This window comes from Suncus etruscus, chromosome 4 (assembly GCF_024139225.1).
Source record: "Suncus etruscus isolate mSunEtr1 chromosome 4, mSunEtr1.pri.cur, whole genome shotgun sequence".
Classification (NCBI taxonomy): domain Eukaryota; kingdom Metazoa; phylum Chordata; class Mammalia; order Eulipotyphla; family Soricidae; genus Suncus; species Suncus etruscus.
Window position 1 is genome coordinate 10,197,301 of NC_064851.1, and position 18,397 is coordinate 10,215,697.

The 18,397-nt window shown below is 41.9% G+C and overlaps 1 protein-coding gene across 2 annotated transcripts in view; it reads left to right on the forward strand.

Annotated features, from left to right (window-relative positions):
- Positions 1 to 18,397, forward strand: part of LARGE1 (LARGE xylosyl- and glucuronyltransferase 1) — a 479,868-nt gene that overhangs the window by 241,969 nt on the left and 219,502 nt on the right. For both annotated transcript variants that reach the window (XM_049771991.1, XM_049771992.1), the window contains exon 5: positions 8,707 to 8,830. In XM_049771991.1, the coding sequence (XP_049627948.1) occupies positions 8,707 to 8,830 (124 nt within the window). The remainder of the gene's footprint in view (positions 1 to 8,706; positions 8,831 to 18,397) is intronic.

Consider the following 18,397-nt stretch of genomic DNA (forward strand, 5'->3'; position numbering starts at 1 on the left):
TGGAAGATCAAACTATTCTTTGGACTTAGCTCATGGACTTTGGACTTAGCTTTGCTGACAAAGTCTATCACCTCAAATGTACTTGAGTATGACACTTGTCTATGGTTCACCTGCTGGTAGGGACCCTCCTCCTGGATTTAATTGGCTGTCTCCCCAAAACTCTGTCTGCACCCTTTCACATGGTTGAGGCACACATTACATTCTTAAAAATTTTTAACTTTGGCTTTTTTCCTCGAACTGATTCTGGGACTTTTGGCTTCAGCCTTATCAATGGAATAAAGCTGTTTTCTTCAGCAGCCTGACTGCCTGTTAGCTTTATACCCGTCGCATTCACCTCAGAACCGCCGCTGAACAGGGTGGCAGACGAGTGGTCTGAGCTGGAGGAGAAAGATCTCATCCTCCATCCCTCCATCAGTCAACCCTATCAAGGGTTGTTCTGCAACAATATTGATATTATTAATTATGACTAATAATTATTAATTGTTAATATTAGTACTAATTATTATTATTATTATTATTATTTGGGGACAACACCTTGTGATACTTAGGGGCTATTTATGGTTCTGCTCTTAGGATTACTCTTGGTGATGTTCCGAGGCCATATGTAGTATCAGGGATCAAACCTGGGTTGGCCACATACAAGGCAAATGCCCTACATATGATACTATTACTTCAGACCCACATTTTTATATTAAAAAAATCTTTAACTTTATTTAAATACCATGGTTTACAAGATTTTCCACAATATAGTGTGTAGGGCACATTTCCCACCAATGTTTCCTCCTACCACCAACGCCTCCACTTCCTTCCTTCCTTCCTTCCTTCCTTCCTTCCTTCCTTCCTTCCTTCCTTCCTTCCTTTTTCTTTTTTTTCTTTCTTTCTTTTTTCTTTCTTTCTTTCTTTCTTTCTTTCTCTTTCTTTCTTCCTTCTTTCGTTCTTTCTTCCTTTCTTTCTTTTTCTTTCTTTCTCCTTCCTTTCTTTCCTTTCTTTTTTCTTTCTTTCTTTCTTCTTTTCTTTCTTTCTTTCTTTCTTCCTTACTTTCTTTCTTTTCTTTCTTTCTTTCTTCCTTCTTTTGTTCTTCCTTTCTTTCTTCCTTCCTTCCTTTCTTTCTTTCTTCCTTCTTTCATTCATTCATTCTTTCTTTCTTCTTCTCCTTCTTCTCCTCCCCTCCCCCTCCATTTCCTTCTCCTCTTTCTTCTCCCCCATCCTCCTCTTTGTCCTCCTCCTCCTCCTTCTCCCACCTCCTACTTCTGTTTCTTTTTTTCTTTTAGACACTGTTTGTAGTATTGTTCCTGAAGGAGCATCATGCTTATCATTTTCTCCCTTTCAGCACCTAGTTCTTATTCAGAGTGATCACTTCCAACTCTCTGTCATAGTGGCCCTTTCTCTGCCCTAACTGCATTTCCCGCTATTTCATACTTCAGAATTACTGGCTTACCTCTAGCAACTGTTTTTAGAAATCTGAGGCCAGGGTGATAACATAGCAGTAAAGCGATTGCCTTGCATGCTGCTGATCCAGGATGGACCTGAGTTTGATCCCTGGCATCCCATATGGTCCCCTGAGTCTGCCAGAGTGATTTCTGAGTGCAGAGCCAGGAGTAATCCCTGAGTGCCACTGGGTGTGGCCCAAAAACCAAAAAAGAAGAAAGAAAAGAAAAAAAAGAGGAAAAATGAAATCTACTTTTCATTTATTCATTTATTTATTTGGGGATTTATGTCAATACTTGGTGGTGCTCCGGGATTACTCCTGGCTCAGGGAATATCTCCTGACATTGCTTAGGGAACCATATGGTGCCTGGCATGGAACTGGGGCCCCCTATATGCAAAGCATGCACTGAGCCTGTTGAACTCTCTCTTCAGCTCTCTAAAGACTAAGATATTTTAAAGAATGTAATATTGAAGCTGAAGTGATAGTACAATACGTAGGGTGCTTGATTTGCATGCGGCCAATCCAGGGTCAATGAGTGACATCCTATACTGTCCCCCAAATCTCACCATGTGTAATGGAATATTGGGGCCAGAGGGAGGATGTAGCCTGAAGGTAAGATGCTTGCCTTGCACACAACTGACCTGGTTTCGATCCCAGTCTCTAAAAATGGTTTCCCAAGCACCCTCAGGAGTGATGCCTGAGTACAGAGCCAGGAGTAAACCCTAAGCACTAACCAGAGCATCACCGTGCATGGCCCCCAAAACTAACAAATTTATTAAACCAAGTGAAAAATATTTACTTCTTAAAACATGATTATATGTTAGTAACCAATGCTATTTCCTAATCAGAGTAAATTTTGTGGTCCTGCTATGACAATGGTAGTTTGAAATGATTCCCCTGGACAAGAGTGCTGAAAGGAAAGAAACACATAGGCGTGACTCCCCTCACTAACAGTATTGCAAACCATGGTGTTTCTAAAAGGGGGGATGAAGTGAAAGTGAGAGAGAGAGAGAGAGAGAGAGAGAGAGAGAGAGAGAGAGAGAGAGAGAGACTAGGTGGCAGGGGGAAAGATAGGAGGGAAACTGGGGACATTGGTGGTGGGAAATGCACATTGGTGAAGGGTGTTGGACTCTTTGTGTCTGAAACTCAATCATAAATAACTTTTTATCGGGGCCAGAGAGATAGCATGGAGGTAGGGTGTTTGCCTTGCATGCAGAAGGACTATGGTTTGAATCCCTGCATTCCATATGGTCTCCGAGCCTGCCAGGAGTGATTTCTGAGCATAGAACCAGGAAGAAACCCTGAGTGCTGCTGGGTGTGACCCCACCCCCCGAAAAAAACTGGGAAAAAAAAACCTTTGTATCTGTGAAAAAAAGACAGTATTATGAATAGTCTTATATCCATGGTGTTTGAATAAAGTAATGAATATACTAATTATGTTAATTACTTTTCTTTTTTGTGTTTTTGTTTGTTTTGGGGTCACACCCAGTGACACTCAGGGCTACTCCTGACTATCCGCTCAGAAATCACTCAACCATATTGGGACTCTGAGGGATTGAACCGTGGTCCATCCTAGGTCAACACATGCAAGGCAAATGCCCTACCACTTGCACCACTGCTCTGGCCCCTATTAATTACATTTTTTAAATTATGTCACTATAGTATGCATTAATTATATGCTACATATGACCATATGCAATTAGTTGTAATAATATATCAATTATATCAATAATAATTAATATCAATAATTAATAATATTAATCTATAACTAGATTGTAATTAATACACTGATGATTTAAACTAATTAAATGGAAAAACTGTGGTCCCAAATATGTCAAAATACATAAGAACACAGAGGCCATTGCCACATAGAGATAATACTGCCATCGCAGGAATATTTTTAAAGACAAGCCTAGCAGGCCACGTTGCTGCAGAAATTTTCGGAACCTGAGTTCTGATTGTCACGGTACTGTACAGAGATGCTCCATGTAAAAATAGCAGCCGTTTATTATCAGCTGCTGGGAATCTGCTCTCCTTGCATGGAGATCCGGGATGGGAGAAGAAAGCGCAGGCTCCGGAGAGGGCATGAAAATCCCCTTCCCCAAGCCCAGCTCAGCTTCCCCTCCAGCACCAGTAGAATTTCCTCCCCATCATTCTACCAAGGAGAATTCTTCTGGGCATGGATAATGCGGGTGATAATGAGTGGAGATAGCAAGACCCAAGGACTTTTGAAAGACTCTCAGCTGGGAAAAGTCCAGCTATAAATAGTCTCCTTGCTTCCCCCCTCCACCCTGAGCATGTGGGGAGGATTAACTCATACGTGATTTGCAAACTGCTTTGACACATGATGTACCGTCCTAACGTTCATAATAATATCATCGTAGTGCTGGAGGACACTTCTCGGGCTTTCGTTGTTAATTACAGTCATTAGATTTATTTTCCAGACAAGATTGCCAGCCGACTTTTCACTCCGGGCCTGTTTTGGTAGAGCCCATCCATTTTCACTTCCCTGGGACGCCTAGGAATGGGGAACACTTGAGGTTTAAGAGAGACTAAATGACATGTACTCTTGAATACTCTTGCTAGCATGAAAAAATTAGGTCACCTTTTGGAAAGAAAAGGTATTATGTATTACTGCGATGCCTAAGATCATGACCATGTAGAACTCTTCGTGGGCCCCTGTCTTGGAAAAAATAATGCTCATCCAGGTAAAAAAGCACTGATGCACGACTATTTTGAATCATAAAAGCATCAGTCAGCAAATTGCGGGGCATTCTATTACAATAACATTCTCAGTTGCTTTCCAAAAGGGTATCATAGGCCGGGGAGCTGGCTCCAAGGACCGGAATAGATGTTTGCATGCGGGAGTCCCCAGTTTGATCCCAAAACATCACATGATCCTATCTGAGCACTATCAGGGGGAACCTCTGGGCTTTGCATTGAGAGTAGCTTCCATGTACTGCCCGATGTGGCCCTGAATCCAAAATTAAGAAATACATGATCCAGTCTATGTCTTGAGGGGCCTGAGCAATAGCACAGCGGTAGGGTGTTTGACTTGAATGCTGCTGACCTGGGGCAGACCCAGGTTCAATTCTTGGCATCCCATATGGTTCCCCGAGCCTGCCAGGAGTGACCTCTGAGCACAGAGCCAGGAGTAACCCCAGAACGCTGCCAGATGTAGCCCAAAAACAAAAACAAAAACCGCCACCAAAAGATAGCAAAACACAAAGTATGTTTTGAGATAGACAATTAACAGAAATATTGATTTAAGATAAGAACGAATACAATTCCAAAATGTCTCTGTCTTAGCTTTTCACATTTGTGCATATAAACATGTATGTATGTGAAAATAGGAGGGTGTGGGTCAGAGGTGCAGCTTAGTGGTTGAGCATTTATTTGTCTTGCATATATGAAATTCTAGGTTCTTTCCCCAGCACCATGGAAAAATAGAAAAAAAAAAAAGACCAGAAAAGGAGAGTGGTAAAAGCTGAGCATAAAGGACAAATTAAACAGTTTATTCCCAGTGCTTGGAGAGAGCTAAGAAGGCTAACACTTAAACTTTGCATGTGCTGTGCCCTAAGAAGATCCCTGGTACCCCAAGTTTCCCGAAAGCACGACCAGATGTGGCCCTCATGGCCCCTGAATACCATTGGAGACTGCCCCCAAACCTGGTGGGTGAGTCTGTTTGCATGTTGTTTTGGGAACATGATCTTGCTTTCATCTTCTGCAACAATAAAAAATAAGGCAAATGGAAAAAAAAATACAAACTCTATGGAAATGAATGTTTTATCTAGTTAAAATAAAATAACCCAGGGGCCAGAGTGCTAGCACAGCTGGTAGGGCATTTGCTTTGCATATGGCCTACCCAGATTTGATCCCCAGCATCCTATATCATCCCCCAAGACTTCCAGGAGTGATTTCTGAGCACAGAGCTAGTAGGAATGCCTGAGTGTTGCTGAGTATGGCCCCAAAACAAACAAAAGTAGCCTAATGTATGTCTGTGACTTGTTTATATTTAAAGAAGAATTGGTATAATCTCTGTACCTCCCATTCCAATGGCAAATCAACTGGGAAATAGTTCCTATTCCTAAAGTAACTGAACTTTCTGTGGAGAGGGGATTTTTTTTTTTTTTTTAGCAACTAAATGTTTGCCTCCTGGGCAGAAGGTGGAGCAGCTGTAAAAATTTAATATCTATTTGCAAGAATGTTCTACTTACTGGCACAAGCCAGCACTGCTGACGGGAAGGAAGAAGCTGGGAAATTTCCTTTTCTTTTTTCTTTTCTTTTTTTATATTCTGCATAGCAAGCAGCTGGGGGGCTCTTCTAACTTGATGTATGCCCCTATAAAGCAGGGAGAATAAGACTGCACATTTGTGGCCAATGTTTGATGCTAATTGTCCCAGTGCTTATTTGGGCTTAAAGTTAGAGGAGAGATGCCAGAGCGAAAGTGCACCAGCTAGGGCATTTACCTTGCATGCAACTGGCCCAGGTTCGATCCTTGGCATCTCATATGGTTCCCCAAGCCTGCTCGGAATGATTTCTGAGTGCATATCCAGGAGTAACCCTTGAGTGCCACTTGGTGTGGCCCCAAAACAAAACAAAAATACTAAGAAGCAGTTTTCAGATTGCTGGGGGAATCTCAGCATTTGGAATCAGGCAGAGAAAAAGGAACTAAGGTATAATATTACTCTTGTCCTCCATGAACCTGACTTTAGACAAGTGCTTCTTGCAAATTTGGCTTCCTCCCCAACTAACTCTCTTTTGAATATCAAGATCATCTGTGTGGGGACTGAAGAGATAGCATGGAGGTAAGGCATTTGCCTTGCATGCAGAAGGTCATTGGTTTGAATCCCGGCATCCCATATGGTCCCCCGAGCCTGCCAGAAGCGATTTCTGAGTGTGGAGCCAGGAGAAACCCCTGAGTGCTGCTGGATGTGACCCAGAAAAAAACAAAAACAAAAACAAAAAAAACAAAACAAACAAAAAAAAAGATCATTTGTGTGAAACATTTCTCTATTTTATTTTAAAATTTTATCAATACTGATTAGTTCCCACACTGTATCCAACTTGAGTCTCTTTCTGTTGTATTTATTATGGTGATAAAAGGGATAACAAGACTATTTGAAAGGTGACCTCATAATTCTTCAAAATGGATGGTACCATGCCATGCCCACGGCCCAGAGACCAATAATCCTGTCCTTCACCCTTCATTGGTTCCCTCCATTTTTTTCACCTTTTGTCCATCTCCTCTTGGTTACGGTTGTTCTAAGGTCAGATTTCAAGGGCTTGTTTTATTTGTCTTTGTTCCTCTACATGATTTCTTTATTCTTTCATTTGTCATCGGGTACTTAAGTTGCTTTCAGATCTTGGCTTTTGTAAAAATCGTGTGAGATATCTTTTCCCAAATGAATGGAACTTGTAAAGCCCCCCAGTTCCCTGTTTTCTCTCTCTCATTCTCTCAGTATTCCTTTTTACCTCCCAAAAAATTCTTATTGCCTTCTATCTGGCAGTACCTCCAAAAGAACTTGGTGTTGCTTACTATTATCCTGTTTTATTATTACTCTGCTTATTATTGCTGTAATTATTATTATTATTATCCTGTCTATGTTTACAATTGATATATTCTTTTCTGTGTTGACCAGTACTGTATTTATATTCTAAGCTTGCTATTGATATCTTATTTTCTTTGTTTATTACTGCTGTATTATTATCCTAATAGTATTTACTAGGGCTCAATTATTATCCTATTGATATTGATTATGCTATGCATCATCTGTTGGCACTGATTGATCCAGTAGCCCCATCAGGAGGTTTTACCAACATTTTCAAAATGAAAAATCAAGAGAGCAGAGGGATGAGGGACTGGTTCAAATTCCATCCCAGTTAATGTCGTCACTGGGATTGGAGTTCATGGGCTCTGCAGGTGTGGCCCTTTATCATTCTGGTTTCCACTTAGGGTGCCCCTCAAGTCATGACTGGCACACTGAGGTGAGTGGAAGTTTGCTGAACAGTCGTGGAAAGGGAGACTTAAGTTTTTGGGGGGTACCACCATGGATACTTCACAGGAATATGATGGAAATAGCACTTGGGACTGTGGTCAGGCACAAACTTGAATTTATCCAGGCAGAAATAAAGGTTGGGCCATGTGGTCACATGTGCTTTCCTTCACAGACTTGTACATCTCTCAGAAACAGGTATGAAAAACGAACCCATTGTCCACCATAGTGTGTCCTTGTGGGCCTCGCTTGTTGGAGAACAATAGAACAAGACTTCTTTAGCCCTTCTCAATTTTTTTGGAAAAGAAAAAAATGTGGGCCCAGAGAGATAGCACAGCGGCATTTGCCTTGCAAGCAGCCGATCCAGGACCAAAGGTGGTTGGTTCGAATCCCGGTGTCCCATATGCTCCCCCGTGCATGCCAGGAGCTATTTCTGAGCAGACAGCCAGGAGTAACCCCTGAGCACCGCCGGGTGTGGCTCAAAAACACCCCCCCCCCAAAAAAAAAAGAAAAGAATGCATTGGTAGGGATAAAAAAAGACAAAACTAAATATCCAAGCCAAAGTCAACAATGGAATCAAGAGACCCAAACTCTTAATAATCTGAACTTTAAATGGACCTGTTATACTGGCATCCTGGAGGGCAAAGTATGCAGGTTGGGTTACACTCTGGGAACATGGTGGAGGGATGTGGGACACTGGTGATGGGATTGGCCCTTATTTTTTGTATGTCTGAAACCCAACTATGAATGACTTTGTAAATCACAATGGTTTCAATAAAATAAAAAACATTTTATAAAATGAAAAGGGTTATTTGCTAGATTACACTATTACCTAAAACAAAGACATTCCCCAACTTCCTCCTTTTTTTCACTAATAACCCCTTTGACTTATAAAAGTCCACTTGGATAGATACTTTGGTCTTTAACTGGACCCTTACCCTTCCAGTTGAGTTTGAACTGGTCAACAAAGAGATATTTCAGTTTGGCCGGCTCAGAGAGACCATGAGGTGAGAAGCCACACAATTCCATAATTTTCTCCTTATGACTGGCTTGGTTTATTAATGCTTCGTGGGTTAGGAATATGGTATATGGATTTATATGACAAGAGGTTCAGGTGGGCTGAGTCACCTTCTGTCCTTTTAGCTCTAGCACCAACCCTCCACTCTCCAGGAAACAGTGACCTGGGGATGGGGCTGAAGAACCATCACAGTCACTAGCATGATGGGTGGGATTTTGTAGCTGGATTGGCCAGACCTCAGCTCTGCCTCTCCCTCCTCGCAGGCGGAACCCTCTGCACTTCCACCTCATCGCAGACTCCATTGCAGAGCAGATCCTGGCCACGCTCTTCCAGACCTGGATGGTGCCCGCCGTGCGTGTTGACTTTTACAACGCGGATGAGCTCAAGGTAGGGGTGGGCCTACTTTGAATTTCTTGTCTCCCCTTGGGAAGGCATAAGTGATCATGTTTGTGTTCTTGATAGCAGCCATTTCTCTGGAAATAGCTGCATTAGCAGTGAAGAGCACTGTTGCCTCAAGTCAAATTTTCGGAGGCCAGAGGAATAGGACAGGATCTCAGCTCAATTCTTGACTCTATAGATGTTTCTTCCCAAGGTAGCCAGGTTTTACTCCTGAGCACAGAACCAGGAGTAGCCCATAAGCACAGTCAAGAGTGGCCTAAACTCCCAAAAAGGGCCAAATATGATTTTATCATCATATGCATTAAAATTAACCTTCCTTTAGCAGATCTTTGATCTCTATCTGATGGCTATGATCCATCAGCCTCTGAAAGGATTTTAGTCCATGAAGCTGATGCTGAACTTAGAGTCCAGGGGACATGAGTTTGAACACGTGTATTGTTTTCTGCTGCTCCTAGAATCCTCCCAAATTCCATCCTTTAACTGGATCTGTGGTCACCTCTATAGATTGTGATTATTGAACCAACTTCATGGTTGTTAAGATGTTCAAAGGTGGGGTGTGGGAGGATGTGGTTGAGAAGACCACACTTGATCCATATGAAGATTATGTTGTATGGAGCTTCAGCACCAAGAGTTGGCCAAGACACTAGTTTTGTCAAATCTCTGAGCCTTTTCAAGATTGAGCCCCATTGGGGTAGGGAATACAGAGAGGAGGCTAAGACACTTGCCTTACATAACAGCTGACCTGGTTTTCATCTCACCAATGATCCTTGAGTACAAAGTCAGAAGTCACACCTGCTCTTAGTCACACCACCAAGTGTGGCCCAAAACCCAACAAACCGCCCCCCCCCCAAATACCTAAGATTGAGGCTCACAGGAATAAAACCACATCAGATGTAGCCTAGACCATCCTTAAAACGTGGAAGCATGAGCTAGCCTTTCTTTGTTCTTGTCGTTGTTTTGTTTCTATTGGGGCACATGCCTAGATAAGCCCAGAGCTTTATTCCTGGCTATATGCTCACTCTGGCCGAGCTCAGGGAACTGCCCGTGTGTGGTGCCAGGAATTGAATGAGGTTATTGACTGCATTCTAGGCAAAGGCCTTTTCCCTTATGCTGTCTCTTCCTCCCCAGTCAGCTCTCCTTCCTAAGTGAAAATTATATGTGGATAAATGAGGTCTTCGAGCAGAAAGTACAGCCTTGGCACAGAGCAGATCACAATGAAGGTTCTTCCTTCCCTTCCCTTCCCTTGGGTCAAGGGTGTGACTAGCTTCTTATATCTTTGCTTTTCCAAATCTACTATGTCAACATCCCTTCCCTCTTAGCTTCCCCCAGAACAAAGAAACAGTAATCATTTAGTAATAAGTAAGCCTCTTTCCCAAAGTATGTCAGGCTGCTATTCATAGATTTATGCTTTGGATCCTGTCTCCTCTGAGTGCTCTTGTGAGGCAGGAAGGTTCATGGAGGTTCAAATTATATGAACCAGGTCAAGAAATGCCATCAGTGTCCCATTTCTCTTCCTGCTGTGCTGACTCCTGGCTTTTCCAGCAGTGAATCTGAGCACTGGTTCTCTTGGCCAGTAATCCCCCCTCTTCCTGTCTTTAGATTCTCTTGAGCTGGGAAGGGAGCTCAGAAATCAGAAATGAGTAAATAAAGGGCACTTGAAATCATTTCTTCCTCCATCCCGACAGTGTGTACTTTGCTTTTTACATCATAAAGTGGAAAATTTGTGGATGGCCCATGGAAATTGTCCTTTGCCTAAGAAAAGAACTTTGTATGAGTTATGTCTTTCACTTTTGCCCCATCAGTGATTCTGTATAGAATGAAGCATCTAAGAAGGGAGCCTGGTCTCCTTTTGAGATGTATGGAATCTGAATTAGGATGGAATTTGGCTTGTGTCTTGCATAATCTTCCACTTTTTCTGTAATCTTCTGCATAAATGCTCATTAATCTTGTGCTTTTGAATACTTCCAGAGATAAGAGATCATTCCCCCCACCCTACCCCCAAGGATCTTGTTCCATATTTAGAAACTCCATTAGAAATGGTCGCTTTGTAAAGGCCTGAAGTCTTCATCTTTTTTCTTTCCAACTATTGGTTCTGAGCAGTAATAAAGACACAATTAACCATATATTAGGAGATATACATATATATAAAATTAACCATCCACTTTCCCTCCTAGCCAGGAAGGCAATGCCTGTCACTTTCATTTTCACGCCCAGCTCTTAGGACAAAAATCTTACATCAACCTTGGCCCCCAACACATGAATGACTTCCATTGGAGGGCTACAGAGCGAGTCACTTGGATGATTCCAGACCTGCTTCCCTACTTCATCAAATGTTTCAAGGACCAAAGTGCTCAGAATTTACTCAACATTTGAATGAATCTATTTTGTGTGGTTGTTTTTGTATTGTGTTAGTTCTTATGTTTGTTCTTGGGCCATATCCAGTGGTACTTCTGGCTTTGAGCTCAGGTATCACTCCTGGCAGAGTGTGGGGGACCCTATAGGATGCCGGGGAATTGAACCTGGTTTGGCTGCATACAAGGCAAGCAACTTACCTGCTATACTATCGCTCTGGCCCACTTAAATAAATCTTCTGCCGTGTCTATATAATAATAGGGTTTCCACATTGTTGCCTTTGAAGAATATAAGTGTTTTTGTCTCTGTCCTTTATAGCTCCTATTCTCCAAGGGTACTTCAGAGCAAGGCTGGGGCTCCTTATGCTGGTGTATAGCAGGGCTTGCCAAGGGCTGTCATTAAGACTTCTGAGCTCAGACTTAAGCTCTTTTAAAGCCATAAAATGCCCCCTGACCTGCCTTTTCCCCCAATCTGAGCATTTACTTCTTTCTTGGGGGTGATCTCCTTCAGACACACCTTTATCTGGATGACATGAAAGAGACTTTTATGTGTCTTTCATGTTCAGGAGATCCACATGAGAGGATGAGTGTGTGTTTGCTGTCATGAATGGTGATTGACCAAAGGCATTGCAGAATGTTGTTGATGGGAGGTAAAGTAGACACATATCTCGCTCCTTCTGTCTACATTTTTTGAACCCTAAAACAGTGAGTCAGAACCTGGGTGATTTTTCTTTTAATAAAGAAAGCAACACAACCTCTAGGGTCAGAGAGAGAGAATATACAGGGGTTTAGGCTCTTATGTTGCATGCAGTCATCACCAGGTTTGATCCCTGAGCAATGCCAGGGCTCATTCTTGAGCAGAGAGTCAGGAGTAGCACCTGAGCACCACAAGGTATGACCTAATCTTTTCTTTTCCCACCATCCTTAAAAAAAAAAAAAAAAAAGAAAAACTGGGGCTGGAGAGATAGCATGGAGGTAGAGCATTTGCCTTGCATGCAGAAAGACGGTGGTTTGAATCCCAGCATCCCATATGGTCCCCTGAGCCTGCCAGGAGCAATTTCTGAGTGTAGAGCCAGGAGTAACCCCTGAGCACTGCCAGGTGTGACCCCAAAACCAAAAAAAAAAAAAAAAGAAAAGAAAAGAAAAACTTGGGGCCATAGCAGGCACAAGTGGTAGGGCGTTTGCCTTGCACGTGCTAACCTAGGACAGAATGTGGTTTGATCCCCTGGCATCTCATATGATCCCCTAATCCAGGAGCAATTTCTGAGCACATAGCCAGGAGTCACCCCTGAGCATCACCGGAATTGCCCCCCCCCCCCCAAAAAAAAAAGAATAGAAACACTTTTAGAGAAATAAATCTAATAATTTGGAAGAATAGAGTATGGACTTTGAATTTAAGAATAGGATGGAGAGTTACAATATAATGGGCAAAAGGTACTGAAAGGGAGAAAAGATACTCAGTAATGCATGTAAAGGGAATGGGACAAGGTGCTGAAAGAATAAAGGGCTAATTTGGGCAACTCTATGTTAGAGCAACATTTCCCAACCAGGGGTCATCTAGCACCCCTGGGTATGCCCCTCTGGTGAATATTCCACAATGTGAGACTGGGGGTCTGCATTGGAAGGAAACAAGATTGGAGTGGAATACATTGTAAAACAATGTTCTCAAGTTTCAGGGTTTCCAAGAAAGGATATTATTTGGCCTGTGTCCAGGGATGGATAGATTGAGATGTGATAAAAAGTTAGTGACTAATTGTCAAGAGATGAAATTTTTTTTGTTTTTGTTTTTGTTTTGGGGTCACACCGGCAGTGCTCAGGGGTTCCTCCTGGCTCTACACTCAGAAATCGCTCCTGGCAGGCTCGGGGTATCATATGGGATGCCGGGATTCGAACCACCGACCTTCTGCATGCAAGGCAAACACCTTATCTTCATGCTATCTCTCCAGCCCCGGGATGAAATTTTTTTCTGCCACCTGCTCAAAAATGTTTCCAGTAAGATCAGTCATAAGTTGCCTACACCAAGGTACATCCCCAAAAACCACTTGAATGAAAAAAATTCAGAAAATCATTTAATGAGTAGGAACAAAACACCATTACTAAGCACAGCTTATATACCAAATGAAGGACTGTGTTTGTAAAAATTTTTTTCTTATTTTCTCCCCACAATAAACCTTGAGGTGACTATTATATTTTTCAGCCAATGGAAATTTCTAGAAGAGACCAGTTGAATGACTGCATCATGTGTCCTGCATCCCATAGTCTGAACTCATGTGGAGTGGTCCCCTGAAAAAAGGAAATGATGGATCAGTAAGGTGTTAACATAGAATTTTCTCATGGTTTTATTTAGAAAAGCAAAGTGAAAAGGAGGGAATGAATTTTTAATAATGCACCATTAAATTATGCATATCTCAATTGTGATCATTTAAAGATGTGAAACCAGGCCTGCCCAGTGATTAGTTTTTTGTTTTGATTTGTTTTGGTCCACCAGTGGTGCTCAGGCGATATTTCTGGCTCTGAGCTCTAGAATCACTCCTGGCAGGCTTCCGGGACACATAAGATGCTGGGGATTAAACCTGGGTTGGTCTTATGCAAAACAAATGCACTCCTCCTGTGCTATAGCTCCAGCCCTCCAGTGATTAGTTACTTGACCCACATCTCTTCTTTGCTACTCAGTCTTGGAAAGTTGCTGTAAATTTTGTGCACCTTGATGTGGATATGCTACATATTAAGTGCTCAGTAGCTCTGGATAATTAGTTAATATCATCAAAAGAGCCACTTCTAAAACAGCAGCGAAATGCCAGTTGAGGGAGGAGAAACATTCTTTGGATGGATTAAAAATGCACTCTTGGGGGACCAGAGTAATAGCACAGTGAGTAGGGCATTTGCCTTGCACACAACAGATCCAAGTTCAATTCCCAAAATCCCATAGGGTCCCCTGAGCCTGCCAGGAGTGATAAGGGAACACAAAGCCAGCAAGTAACTTTTCTGAGTACTGCTGGGTGTGGCCCCAGCCCCCCACCCTCAATGCAGTTTCATTCTAGTTATGAACATCCTAAGAACATGTCTACTGAGTTTTGAGTAAAACTAAACCAAACCAGAACACCAATTCAAAGTGTCCCCTGTCTGCAGCAATAAAACAAAATGTGCTATGTAAAAGGCTCGGGAAAACATCCACCAATGAATACCAATGCATACTTTTATGTCCATTGTAAGGCTCTATACAAATATCCAATGGTGCCCTTGGAAATGTGCTCAGAAAACCAGCCGATCTCTGTCATTTTCAAACAATTTGGGAAGTTTTGGCTGCTAAATGGTCAAATTCTTGTGTTGGGTCAGGAATTGGGTGTGGGAGGGTGAGCACAAAGAATTTTAAACCCTTCACTCTGATTATTAGAGAGACAATAATGAAGTAATGGGTTTTCTATAAAGATCAGAGGTGGCCCTATTGGTAAGATAAGAAAGTGAGTGAAAAGGAAATTACTGTATGTGTTCACTGCAAACGAAAGTCAATATGAAACAGACTGGTAGCAAAGAAAATGAGAAAGGAAAAGAAATGATTCTAGGCATTAGATATCCATATGGGAAATGGATATCTTTATACCGTCCATGGACATTAACTTGAAATGAATCTTCCATTTAATGTGAAAGCTAAAACCATAGAACCAGTAGATGAAAACTCTTCTTGACTTGAGTTTAGCCATAGATTTCTTAAATGGGTTTCAGCATTCATGAATTAAGAAAATGATGAAATGAACTTCATCTAAATAGGAAATAGCCTTCCAAAGACTAACAGAAAGATAAAGCTGTAAGTCATGGCCTGAGAGAATATCCTTTCAAAGCTGATAAAAGATTCATATTCGGGAGCTAGAAAGAAATAGTACAGTTGGTAGGGCGCTTGCCTTGCATGCGGCCAATTAGAGTTCCATCCCTGATACCCCATATGGTTCTCCAACTTGCTCCAGGAGGGATTTCTTGGCATAGAATCAGGAATACAGACAGGTGTGACCTCAAAACAAACAGGGAGGGGCAGTTAGGGCAGAGAAGGGACCACAATGACAGTAATTTTGTGTATGTAAACATTTTATGGGATTATTATGTTACTGACCCTACCCTGATCAGTGATTGTGCCTTACCCTAGCATTCTGCCCCCACCCTAGGGTGGTACCTGATTCTGCTTCCACCATTGGGTGGTATCTGATCCCACCATTCTGGGGGATAAAAACAAGGGTCTGTGGAAGGCGAGGAGCTTTTTGGCTGGAACTGAGGCTGAGACTTTGGACTTCAGTCTTGTCCACCGAATAAAGCTAATATTTCCACAAGCCTGACTGTCTGCGAGCTGTTTACCCGCCGTTTCGCCTCAGAACCGTCGGCTGGACAGGGTGGCAGACGCGTGCTCCGAGCTGGAGGGGAAAGACCTCATCCTCCATCCCTCCATCAGTCAACCTTTTCAGGGGCTGACTTGCAACAAGTAAGAGTTAGAACTGATCACTCTGGGCAAGAACTGGGTGCTGAAAGGAAATAAATTGGAATGCATGATACCCTTCAATAACAATATTGCAAACCACAATTCTAAAAGGAAAAAAAATAAAGTAAGAGGGAGAGAGACACACACAGAGAGACAGAGAGAGAAAAGAAAAATGTCTGCACCAAAGCCAGGCAAGAAGGGAGAATGGGAGTCAAACTGGGGACACTGTTGGCAGGAAATCTGCTCTGTTTTGTTTTGTTTTGTTTTGTTTTGTTTTGGGGCCATTCCCAGTGATGCTCAGGGGTTACTCCTGGCTATGCACTCAGAAATCACTCTTGGCTTGGGACACCATATGGGACACTAGGGGATTGAACCGTGGTCCATCCTAGGTTAGTACATGCAATACAAATCTCTATTGCTTGCACTACTGCTCCAACCCCAAATTTTGCTCTTTTAAAAGGTGTCATAATTCTATGACTGATTGAAACTCAATCATGAACAACTTTTAAACTGTGAAATAAAAACCCAATTATATTGTGAGCATTCTTATAATGCCAGAGTTTAAATAAAGTAAGAAAAGAAAAAAAATAGAAATGCAGTGGACAAGGCTCTTATCTGGAACAGCAGGCCAAGGTTTGATCACATGGCCGGTATATTAAGCCTTGAGAACAATTTTGTGTAGCCCAAAAGCAACAACAACAACAACAACAACAAAAAATAGTCATGGGATGTGAGGGCTGAGACATATCCTCCCGTTGATCACCAGGGTTGATTTGGCTGATCTTGCTGGCTTGACATGTGTCTCCTTTCTCCCTCATCTGTGTATGATGAGGCTATGTGCTCAGTCAAAGAGGATGACCTGCCCAAAACAGGCACGGACCATTGTCAGTTGAGGGTCTACAAAAAGCTGTGTCCCCGCTGTTAGAACTTAAAACTTCTCAACACTGAAATTACAGTCAGATATGACAGACACATGAAGGCAGTGATAGTCCATGTGTGTTCATTTCAGACTAACTTAAACACCATCAATTTAATTGGGGATGTTCAATAACTGAGTTGTCAGCTGGGATAACCAGAAGAGATTATAATAACCACATTAACTTTGGAGGAGAGAGCTTTCAAATCTATCATTCAAAAAACAGGCTGTTGGGAAGGTTTTAGCCACTGAAAAGGTAAACTATATTGAACGTGCCTAAGGAAGTTCTAAAACCGTAATTAATATCAATAGATAGCAAGCTTTGTAGCCATAAAAATGGAATTGAAACAGATTTTTGAGAGCTTAAAAAATAGTAAAAAACTAGACAGATTGAGAGCATAGGAAAAACTTCTTGAAGGACAAGGAATAGGTCATGTGGTAGAGAATATTGTTGACCTGTGCTCTGAATTCAGTCTATGCCACACCATAGGACCCTCCGTGGAATTCCTCCAGGTGTCCGCTCTGTGGTCCCTAAAAGCAAAAGAGAACCTCTTTAAATTCCAAACCATTTTTTGAAATAAAATCCGAAAGGCTTCACTCTTGACTCTGATGAGGTCAGGCTTTGAATCAGAAGCAAGTTTTTATATGGGAGGTTCAGAATACTTGGGAATTATTTGAGGGTGAAGAATTTCCCTAAATGTTTGTTGAATCCAGAAGGGAGGAAAAACTAAAATAAAGGCCTATTTTGAAAGCAGCAAAGGAGGCACATTTCACACTCAAGTTTAGGGGGAAAGCCCAGAGCTGTCATTGGAGAGGTTTTAATAGGCTTCAGTGGTTTCATTATCCAGAAGCAAAAAGGATGATAAATGCATCTCACATGCATTTAAATGAAAGCAATGGTGTGGAGTTGAGGAAGAGAGAAGGGAAATGAAGTTAAGAGCAGAAGTCTGTGAAATAATGAAGAGAGAACAGTGGGTCGGGTACTTGCCTTGCACATGGCCAAGCCAAGTTCAATCTCTGATATCCCGTATGGTCTCCTGAGCACTGCCAGGAGTCATTCCTGAATGCAGAACCAGGAGTAATCCCTGAGTTTAGTGGGCTGTGACCTCACGAAAAACTAAAACAAAATGAAAAGTCTGAAATAAAAAAAAATAATAATAGGTAAAATTTGGAGCCAGATACTATAGGAGTTAAAGCACTTGCTGGTTCCATCCTTGGCATCCAATGTGGTTTCCTAAGTACCACCAGTGATCACTCCTGAGCCAAGAGTAAGTCCTACTCTAGAGGCCACATGTGGCCCACCTCCCAATAAATAACTAAATGGAAAGTCAGATTTAGAAAATCATGACTCTAGGTGTGTGTGTAAGAAAATACCACATTTCTGGCACCTTTAATAATGAACAATGAAAGAAATACTGATTTATTCAGTAATAAAAAAGCTGGTTTAAGATTTAAAGCCTAGATCAATGTCAGAAAAAAATCACAGTCCCCACCACCATTTATTTGGCATTTATATGCCAGATATAATACCAAGCGTTTCCCATCAATAATCTTATTCAGTTCTTACAACAGCCCTTTGAAAAGAGTGCAATTCGGAGTCTGTTTTGCAAAGAATGAACCTGAGACAATTTTGCTAAGACCTCTGGTGGTCTAAAAAGGGGTGTACCAGGAAGGGTCCTTCAGTGCTGGACTGAATCCCAAATTAGGAAGGACACTCTGAATCCTGGGCTGATTTGCATCTTGTATTTGTTGAAAAAATATATGCATTTATTACTGCCATTCTCACATAGTCTGTGGGTCCTTGCTATGAAGGTGTTTGGTAG